Source organism: Notothenia rossii (genome assembly GCF_949606895.1).
Source record: "Notothenia rossii genome assembly, chromosome: 2".
In the NCBI taxonomy this organism is placed as follows: domain Eukaryota; kingdom Metazoa; phylum Chordata; class Actinopteri; order Perciformes; family Nototheniidae; genus Notothenia; species Notothenia rossii.
The window spans coordinates 19,607,172-19,633,100 of NC_136904.1; the positions used below are offsets into that span (position 1 = coordinate 19,607,172).

General features: G+C 40.9%; 1 protein-coding gene across 10 annotated transcripts in view; it reads right to left on the reverse strand.

Moving 5' to 3' along the window:
* sox6 (SRY-box transcription factor 6) overlaps positions 1-25,929 on the reverse strand; it is a 132,199-nt gene that overhangs the window by 58,328 nt on the left and 47,942 nt on the right. For 9 of the 10 annotated variants that reach the window (XM_079663481.1, XM_079663485.1, XM_079663486.1 and 6 more), the window contains 2 exons: positions 25,485-25,695; positions 8,885-8,974 (listed from right to left, as the gene is read on the reverse strand). In XM_079663481.1, coding sequence (XP_079519607.1) covers positions 8,885-8,974; positions 25,485-25,695 — 301 coding nt within the window. The remainder of the gene's footprint in view (positions 1-8,884; positions 8,975-25,484; positions 25,696-25,929) is intronic. The other variant, XM_079663488.1, reaches the window with a different exon arrangement.

Below are 25,929 nucleotides of genomic sequence, written 5' to 3' on the forward strand. Positions count from 1 at the left end.
GCCTAATCAATGCTAAGTGATCCTACCATTGACTTACACCGCCAACATAATTGCCAGTGAGAGGCTAGACAGTAACTCACTCTCCTCCCACTGCACTCCTGTGTGACAAGCTGATCTGGGAGAACATACCAAAAAGAAAAAATGAGCCGGAAAACCGACAGAAGACACAGAAAGAGGGAGAGACAGAAAGAGGGAGAAGGATAAAAGGATAGAGATCCAGATAACAGTACAGTGAAGATTGGCCTGGAGCCAGCAGGAGCTGAATTCTTTCCTGGGTGTCTTCCTCTCGTCTCTGGCCACATCTGTCTTGAGTTTCTCCGAGAGCTCCCTGGGGCCCTCTCCACTCAAACTATTTTAATTTGACTAAACACCTGATTTATTTTATCTCTCCGATGAGGAAAGCCGTTTGTCTTAATAGGGCTTGTCAACCTCCAGAACCCATTCAGGGCAATTTACTGGCAGGCTTGTCTGAACCTCGGTTCGCCCCGCTCTGCCTCCGCTGCGTGCTGCAATGGAAGAGAGCTGCAATTCTCCATTTATCCTCCTAAGGAAAAAAAAAGCACCTTAAAGCAGCTATTCATTGGGCCAGTGTTCAGTTTCTAAGGCCTGAATTGACTTCTTATTCACCCGACTACACTTGTTGTGAATGGCTTATCTGTAAAATTGATACAATCAGCACCAATTTTATTAACCTTTGGCTGTGTCCATGAACGAGCTGCCTTTTACAGGTCACTAGCAAGATACATCAGTCGTTGTCACAATAAATCACGGCTATCAATACTGTGGGAGGGAGGAGCGAGGGACTAAAGAAAAAACATAAAGAAAGACAGGAAGGGAGAAAGAAAGAACAGAGATAGACAATTCCCATCCAGATGAAGATGATGGCCATCATGCCTTCAGGGCAGCATAGTTGGAAACTAAACATCTGGACTCACTGACGCCCTCACTGACGCCCTCACTGACGCCCTCTCAGCCTGCGTACACATTTCACTCACTAGTTTTAAAGTATCAACACTGTGGAAAAAAGATTGAAAAAACTGAATAAACAGCACATATATGTTGTGTTTGTGTGCATTTCTGTGCAGGCAGACTGGTGCTAAGTGTCCAGAGAAGGAATATAAATAGAATAGTGTGAAGAGCTTCGTCTTGCTCCAACACCAAAAGAATACTAACAGAGGGCTCTTTGTTTTGATGTTGAGCTAAACTATGAAAAGTCTACATTGTCCTCTGTATTGCAATTTGGGCTACAAGTGAACATTGTAATAAAACGTTTTGGGCATCTAAATATGAAAAGCTGGTTGGGGAATTTTAACATCAAGACATCCAAACTTAGCAGAAAAACAGGCGCATATGTTTTTTGTAAGGGGGTTGGTGTAAAAAAACTCTTTCTTCCTGCTTTAAATTATGGATCAGCTTTAAAATGCGGATAAAACTTTTATTGGGTGGTTCAGCAAAGGAGAGTCGTGGTCTGTGTCTGACCAGCCTGCTGACAAAAGAGGCAGTTTCCTGCATATTGCATGGCTTTTAACAGCAGTGGGGCTGGGGTCTGCCCGTTAACATGTCTGCTCACATTGCGCTTCCGACGGCAGACAGACAGCCCAGAGATGCCTTGGCGCTACATAAACCCAAGCAGTCGGCTCAGACCTAACATGTTGTGACATCCTCCTGTTAGATGACTGAAGCCCAGTAGGACAATACCAGCCTGACACAGGAAGAGGATCCCAGGAGTGAGCGGTCAAGCTGTGCTGGGGCTTTTCTTGTTTTCTTTCTCAGGCCACCGTGTCAACTTCAGCTATGTTAGATTGACACATAGGAAGAGGAGGAGACCGTAAAGCGGTTTTGTTCACCCTCAACGCATTCAGCCTTCACCTTTTGAGATTCCTTCCTCTTTTAAATGTCACAAAGTAGGGCAGAAAACATCAACGACGGGTGTCTAAATAAATGATAAGAGGAAAACAAGCAGAGCCATGGTTGCTTGGGGAGGGCTGGGGGTATTTGAGCCTTGGGGTCTTTGGATAAAAGGCACTTTGTAGGGGTGCGATTTGTTCTGTCCAATACCCACATCTCCCTCTCTCTTGGCTCCCTCCTCTCTGCTCTAATCAAGCAGTCTCTAATTTGGGTTCCAAGACCAGTACCGGGGAAAAAGAAGGAGGCTTGTTACTTTGAAGAGTCCCGAGTGAATAACACAGATAAAAGATTCAGGCACAAAAAGAGAAGAAAAGCAAGGGAGGGTGAGGGTGAAAAGGGGGGAAATCACAAGGCACCCTATTCTCTTCCCTTCCTTTGGTTAAGACAGCTGAGCCATTATGACCAGATCTGAATTGAGTTTTGAGCGCCAGAAGACTGGAAATTCTTTGTCTCTCTATCAGTCAGCTTTTGTGGATGCTTCCATATGCTGCAAGCCCATCCTAAGTAAATTAAGACTTTTAAATGCTCCAAATGTACCAAGTTGTATCCACAGACCGCACATGACTTTAATGCCTTGTGAGCTAAGGCTCTCTCTCTGCTCTCCTAAAGTGTGTGGGGATCTAGACACGAGTGTGTACAGATGTGTGTTGCGTGCTCCTCCAATCGATAAAAGGCTCATGCCTCTGAGTAAATGCATACGTGTGTGAACTACGCGGTAGTGTGACCCTCTTTTGCTGTAAAACACAAAGAGCCAATTGAGTTGCAGCGAATGGCATCTATTGGTATTTATTTTCTGTTCAAAATAGAAAGATTTTTCTGTTCACATACCTTTCTTCAAAATCATGAACCAATTCAACAACCGCATGAAAGCAAGCCCTGTACCAAATTCACTTTTGTGATATTGAATATGATAAGGTTTTGTGCGTTGGTCAGAGTAAAATGTCATATTGAACATTTAGTATGGCAGAAAACCAAGCTAAAATAACAAGAGCTGGGTTTATGGTATCCTTCCGCTTTTAACAGCTATATACACTTGTTCAACAATGCTACAAGGCCATATGTGTTTCCAGTTATATGGTGTTAACGCGTCTCCATGCCCTACAACCGAGACAATATGAGCAACAGCTGTTTTACCTGGCTCGCTGCCTCTGCCATGATATAAAAGCTGTTAATCTTGCCAATAAAACCTCATTAACAAGCATGAGCATTGACTCACAAGCACGTGTCATCCACTGGCAGCAATGATCCTCAGTCCATATGCTTTCATATAATGTATGAACCTTTATTCTGAGAAACTGCTCTCAGAATAAATAGAATTTCTTGTTAAAGAAAAAGTCAGATCTTGTCAAGTGTTTATAACCATAAAAATGGATGTGCTTGAGACTGGTGAAAGCTTTTAACTTGCTAATGGCAGACTGCGACTATAGTTTTCCAACAGCATTTCTATATGTCTATCTGTATGTGTGTTCACATGGATTTGAGTATTGACAGATAGGACTTTAAGACTTTTACAGAATTAAGTAAATTGGTCAGTAGAGGTCTAGTTTTTGTAAATGAAAATCTGATTGGCATACGGAGAGGTTATTAAGAAAAGTACACTTCATCTACTGTGGTTTTACCGTTCATGCCGAACATTGATGGAGACTAATATTTTGATGATAGCAGAAGCCTCACCCTTCAGTATAATTATGCTAATGTTTAAGCTCCAGCACTTCACTGTCTACCCATGACACTGGACAAGGTACTTCGTCAAAGCCAAGATCGAGGCTCGAGCTGAACATATTACTCCACAGGGAATGCCACTGACCCTGAAATTCACTCTGAGGACAAAAAAATAATTCTGCACAAAAACTTTACCTCTGGTCTTTCATTTATTGAATAAATTATTCTTTCAATTTATAATACAATGCCAAAAACCATGGATCCTGCCGCCATGCAGGTTGTTGTACGTATGCAAGGCAGTTCATAAGATGACAGAAAAACAAAGTCCAATCTTTCTATTCATCTTTTCTGATCTGATGGTAATGAGTCTCACCCGTGTGCCCTTAAAATAGAAAAGTTTTCAAGGCCCCTCTCATATAAAGCGCTTTAAGCCTGGAAGACAGGGATCAAGGCAACAGCTAACTGTCTGCAAAACCTTGGAGGTGAATTAGGAGTTAGATGGTAACTCTGGTATTTCACAAAACATGTATTCATCGGTCTTACCTATACAGCGGATAAGAATTAAATATAAGAAAAAAATGTGAAATGACTGCTAAACAAAAAACTCAAAGACATGTATTTTGCATGCATGTACAAAAAGCAATACAAATAAAGACCTTTCAATTAAAAAAATATCCAGACAAATACTCGACACTGTAAAATGTATTTTAAAATAGCTACATCTTTGGTATTAATATTATATTTACAATATGTATATTTCTGATTACATTTCATGTTAGAATATGTAAAGTAACTTTAGAATTATTCATACAAAACGCTGTTGTAAATTTGCCATAAATGACGTAAGAAAATGTCTTAATCGAGAAGGAAAGCCCTGAAAGTTGTATACACTTTCTTACAGAATTTTGATGTATAAGTGCCCATGCATATTTAGTATGAATGAGATTTACCTTCAAATTAATATTCTACATTTCACTGTGTGGAAATTAATTGTGGAATTAGAGTGTGAGGTTTTACGTGGAATCATCAGTCATCATTTCTTTGGACTGTAATGTAATGTGATTTCTCTTTAAAAGAAAATAGGATTATAGTGTGAGGGGGAAAAAGGCTGAGCATGCAATTCAAGAGGTATCATAAGAAATGTGAAAGTAACTGATTGATATCCGAAAAACTCCCGTTGCTAATTTGCGTGCACTTTTATTCAGATGTTGTTTGCATCTGTTTCGAGTGAATTATATCTTCATATCTAAATATCGTCTTCATTAACATCCTTAGTATTAACATTTGCTTTACTGTGGAAAAGCTGATCAATCTCTTAGGGGAGTTTGTCTTAAATAAATGACAGGTGTGTTTTTGTCAGCTCCGTAAATGTTCTACATTCTTTTCAAATGAAAACAGTAGTAGTACGCTTGTTTCCATGAAATGTATTATACAACTTTAAAAGTCATTAGTTAAACAAACCATGACAAACCACTGAAATATAATTCAAAACACAAACAGAGAACCCTATCACACAAACCCACATACACTAGCACAGCAGTTCCCTTTTTACCTCCATTGCCACAAGCTAAATTCCTCAATTCATTAGAGGAGAAAAACACACAGTCCAACACTCTCATACATTCATCTGGCAAATGTGGCCTGAGGAATAATGATTTACTGTGGCTCATATTTCACCTGAGTGCACAGGGCAAACAGTTGACTGAAGTGTTGTGGAGAAAATGCCAACTGAGGCATTTTTGACTGGAGCAACTGGACAGATACTGTTTTGTGCTGTTTGTGTGAATGTTTTTGTATGTTGAATAAACATTATATACATAATATTTATATACAGTGTGTTGTAAAAACACACCATTATTTTACTACTGAGCTCTTCATTTCAGTGTCAGCAAAAATGTGTGCACCAACATTGTGCTGTGCATCTCCAGTGGCATCAAAACCTCACTATATGGAAGCCATTGGGAATAACGTTTCATTCTAAAGTGAATAATCGTGTTTTGAAGCCAACCCTCATGGCTGAACAATATGGGCTCTGTGTTCACACAGTGGACTCCTTTCTGTGAGTGCAGGAGTAAAGCCAGCACAGGTAGGGCCAGCATCAAATCAGTCTCAGCTGCCGCCCTGCCCTGCCCTGTGTTCTCCTCCTAAACAGCTTCCACTTATCTGCCTGCCACAGGACTGTCTGCGTGCACTCGACCACTGTCATGTGGACACCATTCTCAAATTGATTGTGACAGTGCAAGAGCCTCGATTTTTCTGCTTCAGAATTCAAGCTGCCATATCAACACTAGTGTACAATGTTAAGCATTTTTCTTATTTTAATATGTTTTGCAAATTCCTAGAGAATGAATACAGCTTGTGTTCCAATTTAGTAACCACGTTTTTTTTTTCATGTTTAGGTCAATGCTTGAGCATTTGGCTTCTTCTTTTTTTTCTCCCAATGGGGGTCCGGGAAACTGGCACTCAGCAGGGAAACTTAAACAGCTCTGTTGAGTATGAGGCTCAAAGACCCTGCACATAGCAAGCATGCAACAGAGAGCAACCTTATCTGCCTTAGGACGCTGTGTACTATATTTGTATGCATTTGACACATGCATGTATGTGTGTGTATATATATATTTATATATATATATATATATATATATATGTGTGTACATATATACACAGGGACATAATGATTGTGCGTTTCCTAAATCATGTGTAAAATGGGGGCTTTGCATCTCTTTGAGGTTTATAATTGTAAATGTCTAAGTACCCGTCTAAAATCTTTTTTTCTCTACTCCTTGCACTCCTCCTTCCACCTTGCCTGCCATTATCTGCTACTTTCTGTGGTTTGGAGCCCTTCCAGCCAGCCTCCCTTTCTTGCTCTGTGGTTTTGTTCAGGAGATTTCATCTCCCTCCTTCATCGTTCCAGCAGATTGACAGCTAAGCTCAGGTATGAAAACAAACAGTTAGCTCTGGAATTGACTGGTGAAAAGAAATCCGCCACTAATGCTCCTTTGCAAGCTCTCCTTTTTGCATTCCCTGCTGATGCTAAGCCCTAACAGCATACAAGAAAAGGCAGGTGGAGATTTGAGATCATTAACCCTTAATAACACCATCTACATGTCTGGTTTAAGCACACAGCCTCTACTGGATTACTACGATTGTTTCTACTGACTATAGAAGCTAAAGTATGTCTTTACCTCGGAAGCAGCACATTATCTAGCCAAACACCCACATGACAATAAGCTATAATTATAGATGTGTCCTCTGTAAGAGGTAAATGGTTGGTTGGGTTCACAGACTTTGAAAGCAAATCTCTGATGTTGATACTATTGTTTTGTTTTGTTTATTGTACGTGTGTGTTCATCTCGACGGGATAAAGTATTCAGGGCATGTTTGAACACAACTGCAGTTAAAGAATGTCTTTCTTTTCACAGGTAAAAGCCCCAGGACAAATTCTGTCACACCTATTGTTTTTCATTTATGTATGTTTCCTAAGAGCAAGACTAAATGAGTTCCTCGCCAGACAAATTCCACCACTTGCCTCTGCAATTACACAATTACTTCAAGGTTTTAGTGGCACAATGTCAAAAGGTAGCCTATAAGGTGCACAGTATAATTTGTGGAGGAATTGGTGAGCGATAAGCACAGAATACGCAAGGCCGTTGTGCCACTACTGTAGTCTTTATCTCCACGTCAGCCTTTATTCATACTTTCTTTCATTTATTTGAAACCTACAGGCATGTTTATCTTTTGTACTGATTTTAACCTAACAATTAATTGAACCTCCGATTCATCATAACACTTTAGATCTTAATCATAAGGTGGTTTTAAGCAAGGTACCTTTGTTTGTGTTTTAATTAGGCGGACCTTGTGCGTCTCCAACCCTGGGCTCCTTTTTAATTGCCCGTATTTACATCAGGCAGACATCAAACGCAGAGAGAGAGACATTTGTAAGGGGGAGCACAAAGCAGCCCTTTGAAATGTCTACAGTCATATGAAATGGCATGCTAATTAAAAATCTAAGGCTGCCACTGTGATAGGAGAAGCATTTATATTTGTAACTGTGGTGTATAGACTGTCTCCATAACTCATCAACAGACAGAGGCCATAGTGTTTATTATCAGACTCCCTACCTGTTTACAGACCACCAAGTAACCTTCCCGTTCCCATTCATCAAACAGCAGAAATGCCCTGCCTGTAATTTAACAGACCGGCTTTCAAAAGGCTAAATCATTTAAAACATTTTACCCATTGCACTTTGATCTACAGTGGCATACAACATACTAGGGCAGGTACAATGAATCTAGTTTACTAAGCAATGATTTATCCTTCAGTTCATTAAGGTTATTGCCAATAAATAAACTTATTAGAACATTCAACAGCCTTTTTTCCCTCTCCTCTGTAATTCCATAATTAAAACCAAACAGTTTTATTTATGTATGTCACCCGTGTTTTTAAAAAATAAACAATTTAGCAAAATGAACAGTCACCTGTGCAGTGAAATGTGCTTTCTTAATTGATTTGTGAAGAGTCTTCATGAAATGTTGATAATAAAAGATGTGAGTATGTTATCAACAGTTCAAATATTTATATTGAAAGCAGTGAGTGAGGGAGAGTGAGCGAGCCAGTGACAGCCTGCTGTTATCAGCCAGCTGTTATTGTGCTTCGCCGTGCTGTATAAGCACACACGCTCTCAGTAACAGTCAGTGCTGAGGACTGAGCAGCGGCCCTGCCCATACTCGGCCCACCTTCAACCTGTCATAAACAGAGATTTTGGGGGAGTGCTGAGTTGCGCTTTGCCGTGCCGCAATTGATACGCTGCGCAGGGCGTTCACTGTCGGAGTCAAGACATTCCACTCAAACGCAGACTCGCAGAGGAGACGACTCTGTGCGTCACCGTCTCCTCTCCTCTCTTAACGGCTTCTCTCCTCTCAGCCCAGCCGTGCTCTGTTTACATCAAGCACACTTTGGGTTCAACAATTACCAGAGCGGCATGAACGCACTGCATGTGCCAGAGCAGAGACGCTAGGCTCAGGGCCGTCTGAAGGGACGACAAAATAAACTGCTGACAAGCACACAGAGCCTCAAATGGGCTGCAATTTTGAAGACGGCACTTTGGACAGAGTTGGGCATTCCAAAAAAAAAAAAAAAAGGAGGAGAGAAATGAATGAGGAGGGCAGCCAAAGGCCTTTGTTTTAATTCAGAGTACAAGGCTGTGTCTGAGATTATACAGTACATAGATTATGTATGTATGTTTGATAGGAATGAGTGATTTGCTAACACAGTTTAAACTTGTGTTTGGGTGTTGCAGTCCTTGTACTCCTACCTTTTACTTCTGCCAGCAGTTCACTGGTGTTGAGACTCTCCATCTTCTCTTTCCACTCTTTAGAAAGAAGTGCCTCCATGCATGAGGGATCTTTAATACAAAAGAAGAAGAAAATGGTACTTATTTGAATAAAAAGAAAAAGTGAAGTACCTATTTGGATTTAATTGTTTTTTTATGATAAAGGAATAATGTATATTCAGTTTTTTTAGTTTGTTATAAATCTCTAAATCTATTCACCTAAATGGAAATGAGAAGGATTCAGTGTAAAGCGTATTTTACTTGATGGTATTGCGAACATTAAAAGAGACTCGACAGTCAAGAGATGAGCTAAGGGAGGAGGGGAGCAGGCATTGTGGGGATAGCATAAGGGTAGAGACGCACATTAAGTGGGAGGCAAGGAGTGAGACTGGCTACGTCCGTGCATTCGTTTAGCTGCCAATGATGAAAACAATTAACATTTGTCCAGCAGACAATGAATCAGAGGAGGAATGGCTGCAATCTGCCATGCTGTCGCTGGGGTAGCTGATAAAGAACACACTGGGCCGGCTGACCCAGGCCTTCACCGTCCTTGCACTGCTTAGGGGTCAGCCTGTTCTCATCAAACACCAGCAGCACCAGCTAGCCTCCAACCCTTCCACCCCTCCACCTTGAGACACTGTCTCTTCAAACTGCCTCCAATCTGAACCATATCATCATAAGACATGCAGCGTACAGTCCTTTAGAATCTTATAGTAAAAATATATTATTGGATAGCAAATCATATACCGTGTAAAAATATGTGCTGATTTCTATAAAAAATTTCCCCAGGTTTCAAATAGTCCCTCAGGATATAGGAAATGTTCTGAATTTGGAGCAAAATACAAAACCAAAGCAGACACACTAATTATTACCACAAAGTCCCGGGACACCATAATGAATAGTCTGACCACATATCTAACAGTGGCTCATTTATGAACACACTTCTGGTATAAAAAAAAAAGACAATTCAGAAGCATGTTAATGTTAAATGTAGTTGTCATGTGTTTTTGGTTCCAAGTTGCACATAATTGTAAAAATCTGAGAAACAGAGAGGCAGACTGAGGGGGGCCCATCACATGCTGTATTCTGAACTCTTCCCATTTCACCATTATCGTCCTTGACATCAAACACAGAGGAGAGTTGTACAGTTAAGAATGTATACAACTGTTGTTTCCTTTTATCTCTTGCACAAAACCAAACACTGTTGTTCCCTTTGACAAACACAGGGACTTCAGAGGATCTGGGAGTAACGGGGAGTAACGGGGGGTCAGCAGTTCTTGTTGCCTTGTTTAAGGATGGCTTTCAGAGAGATCAAGCAGAGGGACCATTTTGTTTGATTGTCCACTTCCTCCGATGTGATGGGGGTCGACAGGACATCTTCAACTCAGGGTCATTATAACATTACTTCTGCTTTATTGACTTTCCAATTCCCAACTCACAGTTTGTCCCCTTGACCCTAAGCGAGGGAGAAAGAAAAGGCAGTGTGTGTTGTGTATGTTTGTGTTAACTCCCTCCATGGCACAAAGATCACAGATCTTAAAACAGGGGTTAGGGGCAGGGGGAGGGGGTAGCAGAGCTCAACGCTTCTTCCCTGCGCCTCACCCCTGGGTGAGACAGCTTCCTCTCCCGGAACAACACACTCCCTTCGAATCATAATCCTTTTAAAGACAGAAAAACATCAGGGCATGACATTTTCTCCCCTAAAGCACAGAAAAGGCTTATTTTATAAGTGGTGTAAAGGGGAATTAAATAAACACATGGAGCATATGTTAATATGAACACATATGCTCTCTCTCATACACAAACACCCACACATACGTAAACACACACACACACTTTCATCGCAGATGCTGCTCCAGCACTTGATCATTAAGGAATGCACCAACTGTTGGAGATAATGTGGTGCCAGCTTCCATTCTACTCCAGTCCTCCCCCTTCTTTCCACCTCCCTCCCAGGAGAGCTGCCGCTCCCTCACTTCTCCATCCCCTCCGCCGGGCCAGACGCAACCTGCCAAGTCCTCCAACAGGAGAAAATACAGCTGGAATGCACCGCTGTCCTCCCTGCCTTCCACCTGGGAGAGGTGAATAATGACCTGGATTATTCTATAAAATAACTCTCAAACCTCTTTCAGTGTTCGAACAGCGTGGACAAAACAGGCAACCAAAAATGGATTTGGTGAAAGCAGAGCAACTTTAGCGCAGGCGTGCTGGTTGACAACAGTAAATGAGTCAGATGTCTGGCTTTTTTCAAAACACCCTTCCACAGCCTATTTTTCAAAAGAATTTAGATTAATCGGAGGAATGCTATTTCAGTTTATAAATTGCCTGCCTGTTCTTTCTAGATAAATGATAAATGCCAATAGAAAACACTGGTTAGTATCAACATAGTAATTACTGTCAGGTTTTGACACAGAGAATGTTATAAAACGGTACATACTGTATTCACCATAAAATAACAAATTACTTCTAATTTTAATCTTAAAGTTTTAGATAAGTCCTATTTCACTGGATATGAAATGCTAATGAGTTTGAAAGGCAAACATAATTATTAAAGACAGAGCAGAACTTCTGAAGTTTTTAGTGTTGGAAGAGGAAGAGTTTGCTGCTCTTGTCTTTCCAAAGTAGGACATTACAATCTGGGGAATTAGCTTAAACAAGAGAATAGTCCAGTGAGTTTATTTTTATTTTCCTATGGGGGCTCTTAAATCTCTCGCACCCCCACCCCTTCCATTTCTTTCCCTCCCCCTCTCGAGATAAAATGCTCTGTGGCTGGGGAGCAGGCCATTCAGCTGGGATGAGAATGGAATGAAAACAATAGCCCTTATCAGGCTCTTATTTACATTTTCCCAGCGTCCCTGCAGTAGACAGCTTGGCTTGTCACCAAGCCCAGATCGCCCCACTGGACCCGGACCAACTTCCTCCAGCCCCAGCGATTCCAATGGTCCCTATGGACCCTCGCCTGGCAGAGACCCCCTCCATTCTGCAGCTCGCACAGATAGCAACATACAAGACAAAACTATTGGAGTGTGTGTCCAAGACGTGTTCCCATTGAGAGGGGAATGGTTTCTGGACTACTAAGCCCGTCTGGGTCTCATTGTCTCTTCTCTAGGGCTGGGGCCGTATAGCTGGAAAAATACCCTGAACCCTTTCCTAGAGAATTGAAGCTTTTCCAAGTGCCACAGAAGAAAGTGAATAGTGAACGCTGGTTTATTACTGCCAAATTCAAAATGTTTATCTTCTATCAGTGCTGTCATCTGTGGTATAGAGCTTTCCTGTGCAGGTATTCTGTGATCTTATTGATGTGAGTGAACAGGCGCAGGGATTGAGACACCTTAAGCCCAGATGAGTTGGCCAGATAAGGCTACAGCATTTTTTTTTTTTACTGTATTAAAAACAAAGCTAATGATCCTCATAAATCTCAACAAAGGAATGTTTCTTGGTTGATGTGTGACATAAACAAAGCTTTCAGCACCTGGCAGTCAGTGCTGCCAGAATATCGTGTTCAGTATAAACCACAGAAGTGAAGCTAAGAGGCAGGTTAACATTAACTGTCTGTCCTGACAGTGTTGAAGGTAAATTGATTACCCTCTCATATCTCTTACATGCCCCTGCTGTTGTTACCCTTTGGTGTTTTAATGCACTAGCTAATAATGAGAATTAGTTTTTTTATTGTTCACACACATTTTATTAAATTGAGTGGTAGTTAGCTATAAATGCCTGTGGCTTGAGATGAAAAATAGGGGAAAGTCGTTCGCTTTTTTATGTTTTTATAGCTGCCCTAAAAAGAGTAATTCATTCAAACTATGAACGCAAACTGTAGAAAAGCTCAAATCACTGAGTGGAAAACCAAATAGATAAATAAATGAAGCCACAAACAAATCAAATCTTTCTCACTAGGGAATTGGATGGGACAGTAATAAAGCAGACATTGAAAATAATGACAAACACATTTTTAAATGGCTCTTCAGATTGCCATAGAGATATGAAGAGTGTTTATTCAAGTTTGCAAACATACCACCACTGTTTGGGCAAAAATGGCCATCTTTAGTTTGACACAGCAATGTTTTTAATCTCCTAAACAGTTTATTTTACTAGATGTGTTGAAACACAAAAGGCTGTGCCTGCCTCAAAGCACACAAATGGTTTGTTACAACGTGCAGCAGTTGGTGTTTTATTACTCTGTGTTGTCAGCAATGAAATCGTTTCAACTGTCTGCCACCACATTCTGAGCCTCTCTGCGTGCACTATCCTCCCGGGACCAAAGATGATACTTATGTTTGAGTGTTTGTTGTGTTGGAAAGCCGTTCGTAGAAAAAGGAGGGCTATCTAGAAGAGTCAAATTAGCCATAAGTCATGGATAACAGAGTAAGAGACCTCCCCTTTAGCATTGGCCTTGTATATCAGTTGTCCCAGCCTCAAGGGAAACGTGTAATTACCAAATCAATGATCAACTGACACTAACCATATAAATAATTTCCTGCCCAGAATGAAGAGGCCCACACCGTGAGGCAAATAGGGATACAGTGCTATGTGCAGTTGTGGAGGAGCCGAGGGGGATTTAAACTCTCTAAAAATGCTTCAGCTTGAATGGAGCACATTTTCTACAATGTATCGTAATCCAGTTATAGCCAACCAAAACCGTCTCTCCTCAGAACCTTAAACTTAGCGTAGGAAAATATATATGAATGTCAATAACAAAACTGAGGAATTAACCATTTTTGAAAAATAAAGAGACCCTTACCAATGAGATAAAATAAAAATGTGCAACAATATAAACAATATCAGTGTTACTCCTAGATAAGATGAGCAAAATCTAAGAAGGAAACAATCTATTTACGTAAAAAAAGATTACAACGACACTACCGTATAAAAGAGAACGGTATAAAACCCGATCTACCAGTGCTTATCAATACTTTAAACACGCTTTTATAATGTACCAACATTACACATGCAAATTGTTGTAAATATCTCAATCTATAGAAAGTGTGGACGTGTTTTAGTCTCTTAATTCCTCAAGCTAAAGGTCTAATGGAGAAAGAAATTGTCTAAGGAATATCCACCATTACTTAGTTTGAAAATAACACAAATCACAGTTATTTTGCAATGATTTATACATTCATAAATTAAGCATTAATTACTTCTCTATATGGTATTAATGCTTTTATTGGTTCATCATGTAAACTGAATCATGTGATTACACATGTAAAAACTATCCGTCTAAATTCTAAAAAGACTAAGATAGACTGAAATGTGTAATGTTTTAGAAAGCTCTTACAATTATCTCCTGCATTCAGTGTAAGATACAGTACTATTTCTTTAATTGAGGCGTACGTTTCCATCTCAGAATGTCAGTCAGACAATGATAGGCTGACGTCTAATTTCCCATCAGCACTGCACTGCACGGGAAACAAATCAAAAGTCGAGCTTGATAAAAAAGAAAATGACTGTGACACACTCCAAGGAGTCTTTTGAATATCTTAATCACAGACACACTAAAAACAAGACCCCATCATCACACCAAATAAAACATAATAATTACAAGAGGCAGGCAGGGAAGTGAAATGCAGAGAGAAAACATGTTTTTGTCATTCAGCCGGTAGTCCCTGAGACAACAGCTGTTGGATGCTGCAAATACTCCTGAAGTCTCCATAATCATGGCGTTATTGAAGTGAGGACAAAAAGGGCACTAATTGCAAGGGAGCAATTGGAACGCAATAGGTTACACACCCGGGTGATGCCGCACAATGCAAACGCTAAAGAGGGAGCCGGGGGGGAAAAAACATTCTGAGCACAACAGTGCGTTGTCGCTCATTTTCAGGCAATTACCTTTCCTCGTTGTCAACAGTTTTAATAACCTCTACCATTTCTAGAAGACTTTTTGGTGCAGTAAGGTAATTCCAGTTTTTTAATATGTAATCACTAGTGCTGGCATGCATAAATAAAAAGGTCCAACCATGTCAGTGTATTGTGGAGCACCTGCACCTCGCGGTGGGCTTTCTTTAACTGACACCTAATCATTATTCCACTTGGTGAACATCTCTGTTAGTCACCTTTAGACTATCCTCTTTGGTCATGTAAACAGCTGCTATAAATATATCGTAGGTAACATGGATGGGATGTGCTTCATCCGAGCTTGCTACAAGACTTCCTTCTTTCTACACTTGCTGCCTTATTTACTTCCATCCTAGTTTGAACATAATGCTGTCATATCTCAAATAGAAGAAACCTGCCTGCCTTCAGAAATGGTCAACATCTCTTGTTAATCTTTACAAGGGGCTGAAGGTTATTTGTAGTGTTTCTTGATAAGCCAAAGGTCTTCCCATGAATAAGAGTCTAAGAAGCTGCTTTGTGGAAGCTGAACTCAGGGCTGATATTGGATCAACAGTCTTATACAAAGTGGTTAATAATACATTGCATTCAACACATCGGTTTTAAATTAAGTGGTTTATTTTCTTCTGCACAAAATGAAAAACGGTCTTATTTTAAATAGGATAATTAGATGCAATTTGCTATTTGCTTTTTCCTGAGGTAGCTAAAAGATGCTTGCCTATGTGACAACTTCTACCTTATCCTTTGCTTTTATCTGCAATGACCACCGTGTTAATCCCACAGTGTTGACCTGGCCATTCTGGGAAGCCGTATAACACAGCACACTGACCTCTCTAAATAGGACACGTGTCTATCAAGCATATATGAATTAACCATCCCCAAGAGGCTTCACCTCCTGAGCTGAGCAGCATGTGACCTCTCCCAATCCATTTTACTGCGGCACTCTGTGGCAATCAGGCTTGAATTATTAAAGTGAGCAGTGAGCAATGATCAATTCATTGCGGCCCTTGCTCGCAGACTGCCCGGCCGTACTTCAGCAGAAATGACATTGAGAACACTTGAGTATGCTTCCAGACAATGCACATAAATGTGAAATATGTCAGACCCAATATGTCAATAATCATAACTGTACAGGCTGAGGCCATGTCCAGGGTAATCTTACAGAAATGCTGTTAGATGACTGTGGGGTGAGCAGGTTTTTAGCGCGGTGATTCCTCACAAATGCTTTCTTGAGAGAATGAGTGGAAGAAGTTGAGTGGAAAACAAGAGGCTGGTATGCCGCATGCTGAGAGTGCCTATTCCTTTGTACTTTACTTTATTGAAGAAGCCCTTTGCTATTAATGCTTGTAATACATATTCTGTGCGTTATCAACCATACTGTATGTTGACATTACTAAAGACTTCAAGGCCTTGCAGAGGGCATGGACCACACATTACAATAGAAGCCGGCATCCCTTATCCAACCAAATGACAGAGGAAAAAACAAAAGCAAAAAAGTTTAAATAGAGAAAAAGATTGCAGGGAAGTATATGCAAGTCAAGAAACCTGGAAGGAGGAGGAGGGCAAGGAAGAAAATATCCAATCAAAACTTTGTGAGGAGCAGATGAGGAGCCAAGATAAACCAGTACTCAGAGCCCCCAAAACTGCAATCTCCCCTTAAGCCGGAGAGTGGCAGCTGGCAGAACAGCTGGTGAATAGGATTAATGTCAGAAGAATGAAATAAAACTCAACATATGTCCGAGCCTGAGGTGTTGGGACTGTGCGTGATTGTGCCCCCGATGGATGCCATGTGTGCATCTGGAAGGAGCTGCTGTGCAGCTCCGCTCTCTACCCCACAAGGTCACTTTTAAGAACTAGGACCATTAAATGCTTGGATAGCAAAATGAACTTTTCATTCCCTCTTCTCTCCCCTCCTCTGCTTCACACAGTTATCAATAAAGTGCAATAGGGAAACAACCCTTTGCTTTGATAACATTAATATCAAATTGTACATGTAAAGAAAAATAAATAAACAGGAAGAAAAAACATTATTTATTTTTTAATTTTTTCTTTTAAAATATTTTTTTTGTAAAAGATTGTTCAGGAAATAAAATAAAGAAAAGCAAAAATTAAAAAAATATATATATAGTGAGTGTCTTTAAGTTTCGTGAAGCATGCATTTTATTAGTTTTACTGGAAAGAAAAAGTATATTTCCTTCTGGAATCTCAGCCATTGCTGATCAGGGGATCGGCACTTGTAAGGATGAACATTACAAGGAGGAATATGTGAACTTCATTTCAATTTATAATTTCCATTTGATGTCAGTAATCATTAGGGTCCACACACTGTAATAAATTATAATAATTTAAAACAAAAATGTAATTGCTGGGTACCTTGCAATGGAGAGATTTTTTAGGGTTACCCTGCAATTTAACTGTCAGATATGAACTCGCCCGCTAATCAATGCTCGAAAACATTCACATTTATTCAACTATGTTAAATTAATAGATGTGTGAATAAAATGTGGACTACTGTGATCATAGCTGTTCAGTGTGATTTAGTAAATTAATGGGTGTCTGACTCTACAAGGACAAAAAGAGACTAATAGGATCCACATAAATGCATTACAATTTGCAGTGAAGCCAAGTGTCTGGTACAGACATGGAAACTTTATTTCATCATAAACGCTGGACCACGGCGATGCGCTTCAGAGATTGAACCACAAGATGAGATTCTGTATTTAAAAAAAAACTAGATACAAGAATAAGCTGAGTGATATCGCATACTGTTAATGTCATGAATTTTGCTAAAGCATATGTGTGTAAGTCCTCCAAACTGCATACATTTATAGATTTAACTTTAGTTAAATTACCAATTTTGAGGTAAAAACAAACAGGAAAATGCAAACTGAAAGTGAGGATATAATTTATTTATATTCCTGCTGTTTTGATTTCTCATTTTTATATAGTAGACTAATTAAAGTTGTTTATTGAATCTTGCAGCTATCTTTGTTCAGGATGCACAGACGCTGCTCACTGGACTGTAAGACCAAAGGCCATTATTATGATGTTTGTTCTCTGAGAGAAAAAGAGATGCAAGCACACAACAAAATACTCATAGTATACGAGTAGCCATATTTTTTTCAAACATTTTTACAGCTTGATCATAACAGTTAAGGAATTATATATAGAAAATAGGCTTTCCCAAACATAGCATTAATCCTTATTTTAATATAATATCAATTTACAAACTGAAAGTCATGAAGCTCAATTAACGACGTTGTCTTAAAGCAAGTCAACCACCTGACTGGTGCAGACTTAAAAAATATTCTAGAGGTACTTGCAAAGAGACATGATGTTCGTCAAATAATTATTATCATTGGCACTCAGGCTTTGCAGTGCAATAAAACACATTTCTATTCGTTGCTTCTGACATCCTCATCTCATCTCCTGGCACATGTAATGTTATTGAACAAGGAGAAAGAAAAAGCTTTGAGTGGGAGGAAACATCTGTTTCATCACTGCTGATTAAATAGTCTCTTTGTTCAAAAGGAACCCATCAAAGTTTGCTGTAAGACATCAATGCTTGCTGTTAGGGAAAAACAATGCAAATATGTTAATAGGCTGCATCTACACTAGTTGTCATGTTTGCTTGTGTGAAGGCGGATCTCTTAGCTGGATGGCTGACGCACGTCTGACTTCCAGAACAAGACTGCAATGTGCTCTGAAATCATTAGCAGGCCACAGAGGCTGTCTGTGCCCAGGGTGTGAGTTACACTCACACTATTTTGATCCTTGGTCAGATGACACCGGCTCTTTTGTCAAGTTATGTGTGGAGAATGCTTGGGAGCTGAATGCCACAGCTAGGACAGTGATACTGAGCTGGCACACAAGTCTCCCTGTGTAACCCTTCTGCCGGCATTCACACACACACACACACACACACACACACACACACACACACACACACACACACACACACACACACACACACACACACACACACACACACACACACACACACACACACACACACACACACACACACACACACACACACACACACACACACACACACACACACACACACACACACACACACACACACACACACACACACACACACACACACACACACACACACACACACACACACACACACACACACACACAGCAGGACACATGTGCCCTCGCGCTGCACTCCATCCCATTGTGGAATAGCCCCTGTTCTCCCCATTTCTGAGCGCCTCAGCCCCTCCTCCTACACTGTGCTGAATATGTGCAGCTTGTCTTTATGTCCCTCCTCATGTTCCTTTTAACAGACAGCAGAACCAGGCTGTTATTTCCCAATTCTAAGCTTCACAGACCAATGGCAAATATAGTAGCATTAATGGCTTCTGCCTTCTTATGTGTCAGCGTTCCACCATCTCTGTGTCACTCCAAATAGTGTGGTGTCACATAAAACACTCAGGCCATTACAAACTGCTGCTGATTTCAGCACTCATTCATCCATATACAGCGCAGGGGCAAATCTATTGTTTTTCTTTCTAACAGCAAATATAAATATTTTTGCTATTTCCCCCCCCATTGATACTGCACTATCTAGTGTGTGGGTGTGGGAGTGTGTAAAGACAAACAAGCCTCTGTGCAAGCCTGGCCATGATTTGTCTCCCAGAGACACCCGTTTCCTCCTATCAAGGGGTTCCTGTGCAGCCAGTAAGCCAGGATCACAATGGGAGTTTTGTGCTGCATGGGTGCAGGGGGACACGCTCAACAGCTGAAACCCGGGAAGATGGCCCATGGAATGCTCCACAGCAGTTGCTACTGTTGACTAGTCGGAATATGAGAAGTAGGGAAGGTGATCTTGAATGCAAAGAATGGCACATTGAAGAAGCAGCTGCTTGTTTTGTCATCTGAATGACCAAGACAGCAGAAAGGGTTCCCGTTTTGAAAGGGGCAACAAAATCTATATCTTAGCTTGTGTAAAGTGAAACCTGTGTCGGCTTCCAAAGGCCTATGGGGACGTGCCTGTGTTATGTGAGGGCTCTGTTTTGGAACTGATAGTAAATACATAATTCAGCAGAGGACCAGACACTCTGTGCTCCCTATTCCCCTCATACAGCCACTCCATTTAGTCCTGGGCTCTGATCTCAGCCTGGCAAAGAAGCAACTTTGTCACTGGAGAGTAAGATGGGGTGGGAGACAAAAATCATAGGAGGGAAAATGTTGATCTGGATCAGGTTGGGGTTTCAATATGGTAGGGAAAACATGGAAAAGGGGAGAGGAAAAAGAAGGGAAGAGCAAAAAATGGACGTGAAGAAAGAGAACGGGAAAGTGAGATTAGGGAGGAGCGAGGGGCAGGGTATCTTTTTTTGTGAAAGTTCACATGTCAGGCTGGAAGGCTGCCCGCGGCATACAGCCGGAAAATCTATTTAACGTCTGCTTCACAGGGTGACAAGAGGGTTGATTGGCAGAGAGCAGAGAGCTGCTTTTGATCATGTGTCCTAACAAGCGATTCCAGCTCATGTCTCTTCAGCCTGAACAGATCTACATTACCTATTCAAACAAAAGTGACAGACCAGAGCACTGCTCCGCTGGGCTGCTGCACCACGCCACAGGCCAAGAGAACACACACACATGCACAAGAAGGCCCCAACTGACAGATACAGGATATGCAACCAAGTACACACACACACACACACACACACACACACACACACACACACACACACACACACACACACACACACACACACACACACACACACACACACACACACACACACACACACACACACACACACACACACACACACACACACACACACACACACACACACACACACACACACACACACACACACACACACACACACACACACACACACACACACACACACACACACACACACACACACACACACACACACACACACACACACACACACACACACACACACACACACACACACAATATCGGCTATTTGATCAAATAGATTACTTGCATCAAGATAAGTAGCTTGCTGAAATCATGTTGATAGAATAAACAACAGATTATTAAAGGAGGTGGTGCACAGGAGAGATTCTGGTGCGTGACTGATGTTTGTCCAGTGTGTGTGTCCTGCCAGGAGGGTCCCGGCATAACGCTGTCCGGCAGGATGCTGCACTCAGAGAGAGGCAGCGCAGAGCTATGTGTAAAGAGTGCCTAGAAATCTGCAGCCAAGGTAACTGGATTTCCAGCCCTCATTGCATATGCATAGAGTCAGAGGCTCATGCTCAGATCATTATAACAAAGATTCCTATTAATTAGGTGGGATAAAGCAGAACCAGATGACATGGCAGCTGGGATGAGAGGAGCGGGGAGAAGGGAGGGAACTAAAAGAGGAGGGGAGAAGGTGCATCAGTCTGTTTTGGGGGTAGGGAAAGGGTGCCTATTTTATAATATAATGTATAAAACAGATTGCATGATATGCGATATACTTTTGGAAAACCTTTTTTGGAAAGGCTGCATTCAAACTAAATACATCTCTAAAAATAAATGTGTTGGTGCTATTATGCACCTGCAGCCAATTTCCAGTGAGCCACCATGTGGAGTCAGCAGGGGCTGTGACACTGACAGGGGACAGTGTTACAACAGAGTCAAGAGTTCATCAGTGCTAATCAGACCACAGGCTTAGCGCTGATCCTATTCTCTTCCAAAGCTTTCACCCATCTCTGAATCTCATTACATGGCCTGTTGTAATAGAGGATAATGACCTGGGGCTACGCACACAATGCTGATCACTCCCCCACACTCAACCTACCGCACAGTCATTACACAGTGATAATACACAACGTCGTCAGGGGGATTACACTTATAAATAGAGCAGAGGTGATACAAGAAAACGGAAGAGAAAGAGAGGTCTTACTGACAACACAGTAACATGTACAGTGCTCGTATATAACCCTGTGTTCACAGTGGCTCACTTTGTGGTGCTGTTTTATGTCACAAGTAATGGTTAGGTTACCTGCCGCTGTAATAGGGGGGGATTATTTTCTTAGTAGCCATTAAATATCCTCCTACCTGGGATTAAAAGGGACTTGTAGTTTGGCTGAATAGTGTCAATGCCCCCCCTTTGCAAAGCTAATTAGCCATGATTCTGTCAAAGGGCTCCAGGTGTTGAGTACTTTGCTTGAACACCTACTGTATCTACTCGGACTGCTCTAAAATACTGCAGTATCTTTCTGTTATTCTCTTTGTTACGTTAATAATATTTGATTTATTTTTACGTTTGGTTCAATGAGAACTGTAAAAGATTAGGTGAATGATAATATGGTTTATTGTTAACAAACTATATGGAAAGACTGCCCACTTTCAGTTTAACAGCTGTGTCAAATTTCCTGAGAACACAACTGTTCACAGACTATTGGCTCTCCTTCACTATGCAGCACTCTTTTCTTAACAGCATCCAAACAAATGAGCCATAATGGCATAATGTGATATTGAATACCAGCAGTTGTGACATTTTGTTTAAAGTTTGACTTAAATATTAAGAAACTGCATCACTGAATTGTTGATATGTATTTGTATAGAACACATAATGCCTCTCTCTTGAGAAATTAAACCAAACCGCTTCTAATGTTTTGCTAGTTTTACTGGCAAGGACTCAACAAGTAGATACCAGGGAAATCCCTAAAAGCCAAGACAGGAAGCTTAAACAGATTTACCCGTCCTTGTCCTGGGGGACGATCATAAAGACTCAACACACAAAGTATTTTCTATGTTGACTTGCACAGTATTGATTCATACTTTAGTGCATTATATAAAACTGTTCTAATTGCATGTGAATCAAATCAAGGTCACCTTGGGTTTTTATAATGGTGGCTATTTTTCTTTTTCCCCCAATACTTTATACTGACATTTTTAACTCTTGACAAGTGCTGTCTGGAGACCTATCCATAAATAATGCATTTACAATACCTAGTAAATAAACATGGGCCACAATCGTTAGCCCTGCTGGCAACGGGGCCTAATAGAGCTTTTACAGCAAAGGTGACTATTCAGCTAAATGCGCTGCTCGCTGCTGGGAGGACATTTTCATTCATTAGCACAGTCACAAGCACTTAAAGCACTTTAAGGACCAGAAATGGAGAGGAAGGGTGGAAGGATGAAGAGGGTAAAAGGGTACAAATGTATTGAGAAGGAAGGAAGGAGGATATACAGAGCACCACCTCTATTGTTATAATGTGTATTAGGCATATTGGTCAGTTAATGAAACTGGCCAATCAGATTTACTTTGAAGGGAGACATACAGTATTGATAGAAGTCCAACATTTCTCCAATATAAGTCTTTTTATTTTCCTGCTTATTCCTACTAAAACTGTTCCCAACATCTCACCCACAATACCATTCAGATTCATTTTTAAATTGGTGACATATCAGCTACAGCTACTAGTGAACTGGAATTGTATTTATGTTACAACATGACAACATCACGTCTAATAAAACTCGGAACATTAATAAAGACATTCAACAGTATTTGAATTCAAGGTCCAGGAGCCTTTTCAAAGCAAATGTTCAACCAGTTTAAAATCAATTAAAGTGGAGTTTCACATTGTACCATAGACCAGATTTTTTCTCTCTACACTTGAGGTCACAGCATCTATCCTCACTCCATCAGTACAATGAACTATTTTGACCAGACAAGGAAGCCCAGAGAAGAATGGTAGCAGATGGTGAAGAGTCTCAGCGGACCTTGGTGATCCCGACCAGGCAGGCATTGAAGCAGCAGAATTAGACACAACAGTTGTCATGCTTAGATAAGAGATATATTTGGCTCATCTGTTGCTGTTAGCAACATCATTAAGACAACAATTGGCTTCTCCAACCTTCTTGTATGTCCTTTAATCGGTTAATCCTGCCCTTTTTTCATTTCCAACAGGGGCGCTCTCCATAAACAAAGACATCCGATTATGATTTCTCAAAGGTTTCTGTGAGGTTTCCTTTTCCTCTTTTCTCCCTCCATTTTACAGTAATCACTGATCATCACCACTGAAGCTTCCTCAAGTGCTCTCAGGAACCGAGTAGCTCTCAGTTCCTGCAGCTCGGGGACAGCATTCTGAACTTTTTGAGGCTCTTGTCTTCTGCTGTGTTCCCTGCTCACAAACTAATTTCCTTCAACAAGGGAGTTTATTTAGGTGCCGATGATAAATGACAGACAGCACATGAGGCAGACCAAGTCTCTATTATTAACAGGAGATTAAAACAGCTGTATGGCACTCTAAAGCACCCTCTCCTCCCTGCGTTAACATACGGCCCTGGATTACAAGCTGCACTTGACCATTTCAATTACTGCAACAACCAGCCTTAACCAGCTGGGGCTCATTACCATAACGCCCGCCGTCGATAAAGAGAGAACTGGCAATCTCGCCATGAAAATCAACTCTGAGAGAAACAAGACACATGTGAAATATATTCTTACCTAAGGGGAAAATAAAGAAGCAGTAACAGAATCGCTTTATTTATTTTACAAAAAATGTGTCCTGTAAAGTGGGGTAGAGCCGACATTCTCTTGTGTCCTGGTTTCAGCGGCAGATCTAAGACCAGTTGCAAGATTTAGATATTCATCAGGGGGTTTTACCTTTGGATTTTGTTTTAGTATATTGTTTGCTACATTTCCAATGAGGACATTATGATAAAGAAAAGTATTTGATTCAAGTATTCTGGCATGCTTATGCACACTGGCATGTTTTGCATGTATAATGTTTCAATTACCTCTTTATTTTGTTGGTCATTTCATTCCAATAATCCAAACTTTTCTAAATGATCTCAAATGTATAGGTGTTCAGGTAAATAAGGCTGATTATTCTGTATTTTATTATCTAAATTACACCACAATTATCAGTCCGCATATCAGGATGTGGCTAAATGATTATTCTGTGAGAGGCCCGTGATGCTCTGATACAAAGATCACCAAACGAACACTTAAAAGAGAAGTGGCAAATTATTTTTAGGCTAACAGAGGTCTAATTTATTCGTCTGATGAAGTGCTTAAGCTAAGAGCTCCCCAGACACTAAATGAGACACATGCATTCCCAAGGGGGTTTAACATTTGATTGGATGTAGTTATATTACTACAGCCCTAATTAAGAAGGGGGATGTGTTTCAGCAGCTCTTTCAAATATTTGTTTTTCCGCCATACTCTTGATAGACTGCAGGCTGTGGGAGGGAGAGCCGAGCCGGGTGAAACTGGGTGCAGATATGACATAGACCTAACAGTCTCATCCCCTTTTTTTCTTCTTTTTTTCTGTATGCAATTGTAGGAAAATAAAAAATCTTCATGGTGTGATGAATAGTACGTGAGAAGGCTAGGGTTGTTTATGTGTAGCAAACTTTGATGAATAACTGCCTTGCGTAAAAAGTGTTCCGTATAGCAAAATAAAAAGAGGTAATGTTCCTGGCGTCAGGTCTGCACTATGAGTTTTATAGTCAGAGAGTTTGCCTTGGCACTGAAGAAGACCACACTTGTGCTGAGGTGCACTGCCACACAGTTTTTGTCACATTGGAAAAGGTTCAGAACAATTTGGAAACACTGTAACGTCAGTATTCCCAGTGTGTGTGTGTGTGCCCGTGTGAGTGTATGAGACGGAGAGATACAGGGGAAAAGAGACTCTTGGGATGCTAGAAAATTATGAGAAAGAAAGAAGGAAAATTTGGGACGATCAGGCACACTTGGAAAGGAAAAAGTTGTACCTACGCCCTTATATACACACACATAAACATGCAGAGACATACCGTCTTGTTCTGTCTTTGTCATCTCCTCCAGTTTCTTCTGCTTCAGCGTGTCAACTACGTCTGCCAGGCTTCCTTTGCGGCGCTCCGGAGTTCCAAATGCTGATCCACTCAGCAGGTCGCTTCGCTCCCGGGCCCCCTCCTCCGGCTTGTGTGGGGAAGTGGAATTGTTCCGGAAGGAGTACAGGGAACATACTTTATTGCTGTCAGATTCCTGTAAGACAAACACAAGTTGAGAGGGTTGGCAACAAGGGATGGGATTTGTATTCAATGATGAGTGGGTTCCTGTGTTCTGTCAGGGCTCCATTGAGCTTTTTGACAGTTTTTCATTCAAATGCAGTGATTGCGTGATTTTTGCAACTCATGGGCGATTCAACCATATCAAATAGGTCCTCTCTGGCTTTCATACAGCATCTTTTGTGTCTTCAACAGAGCTAGCTTTGCTGGT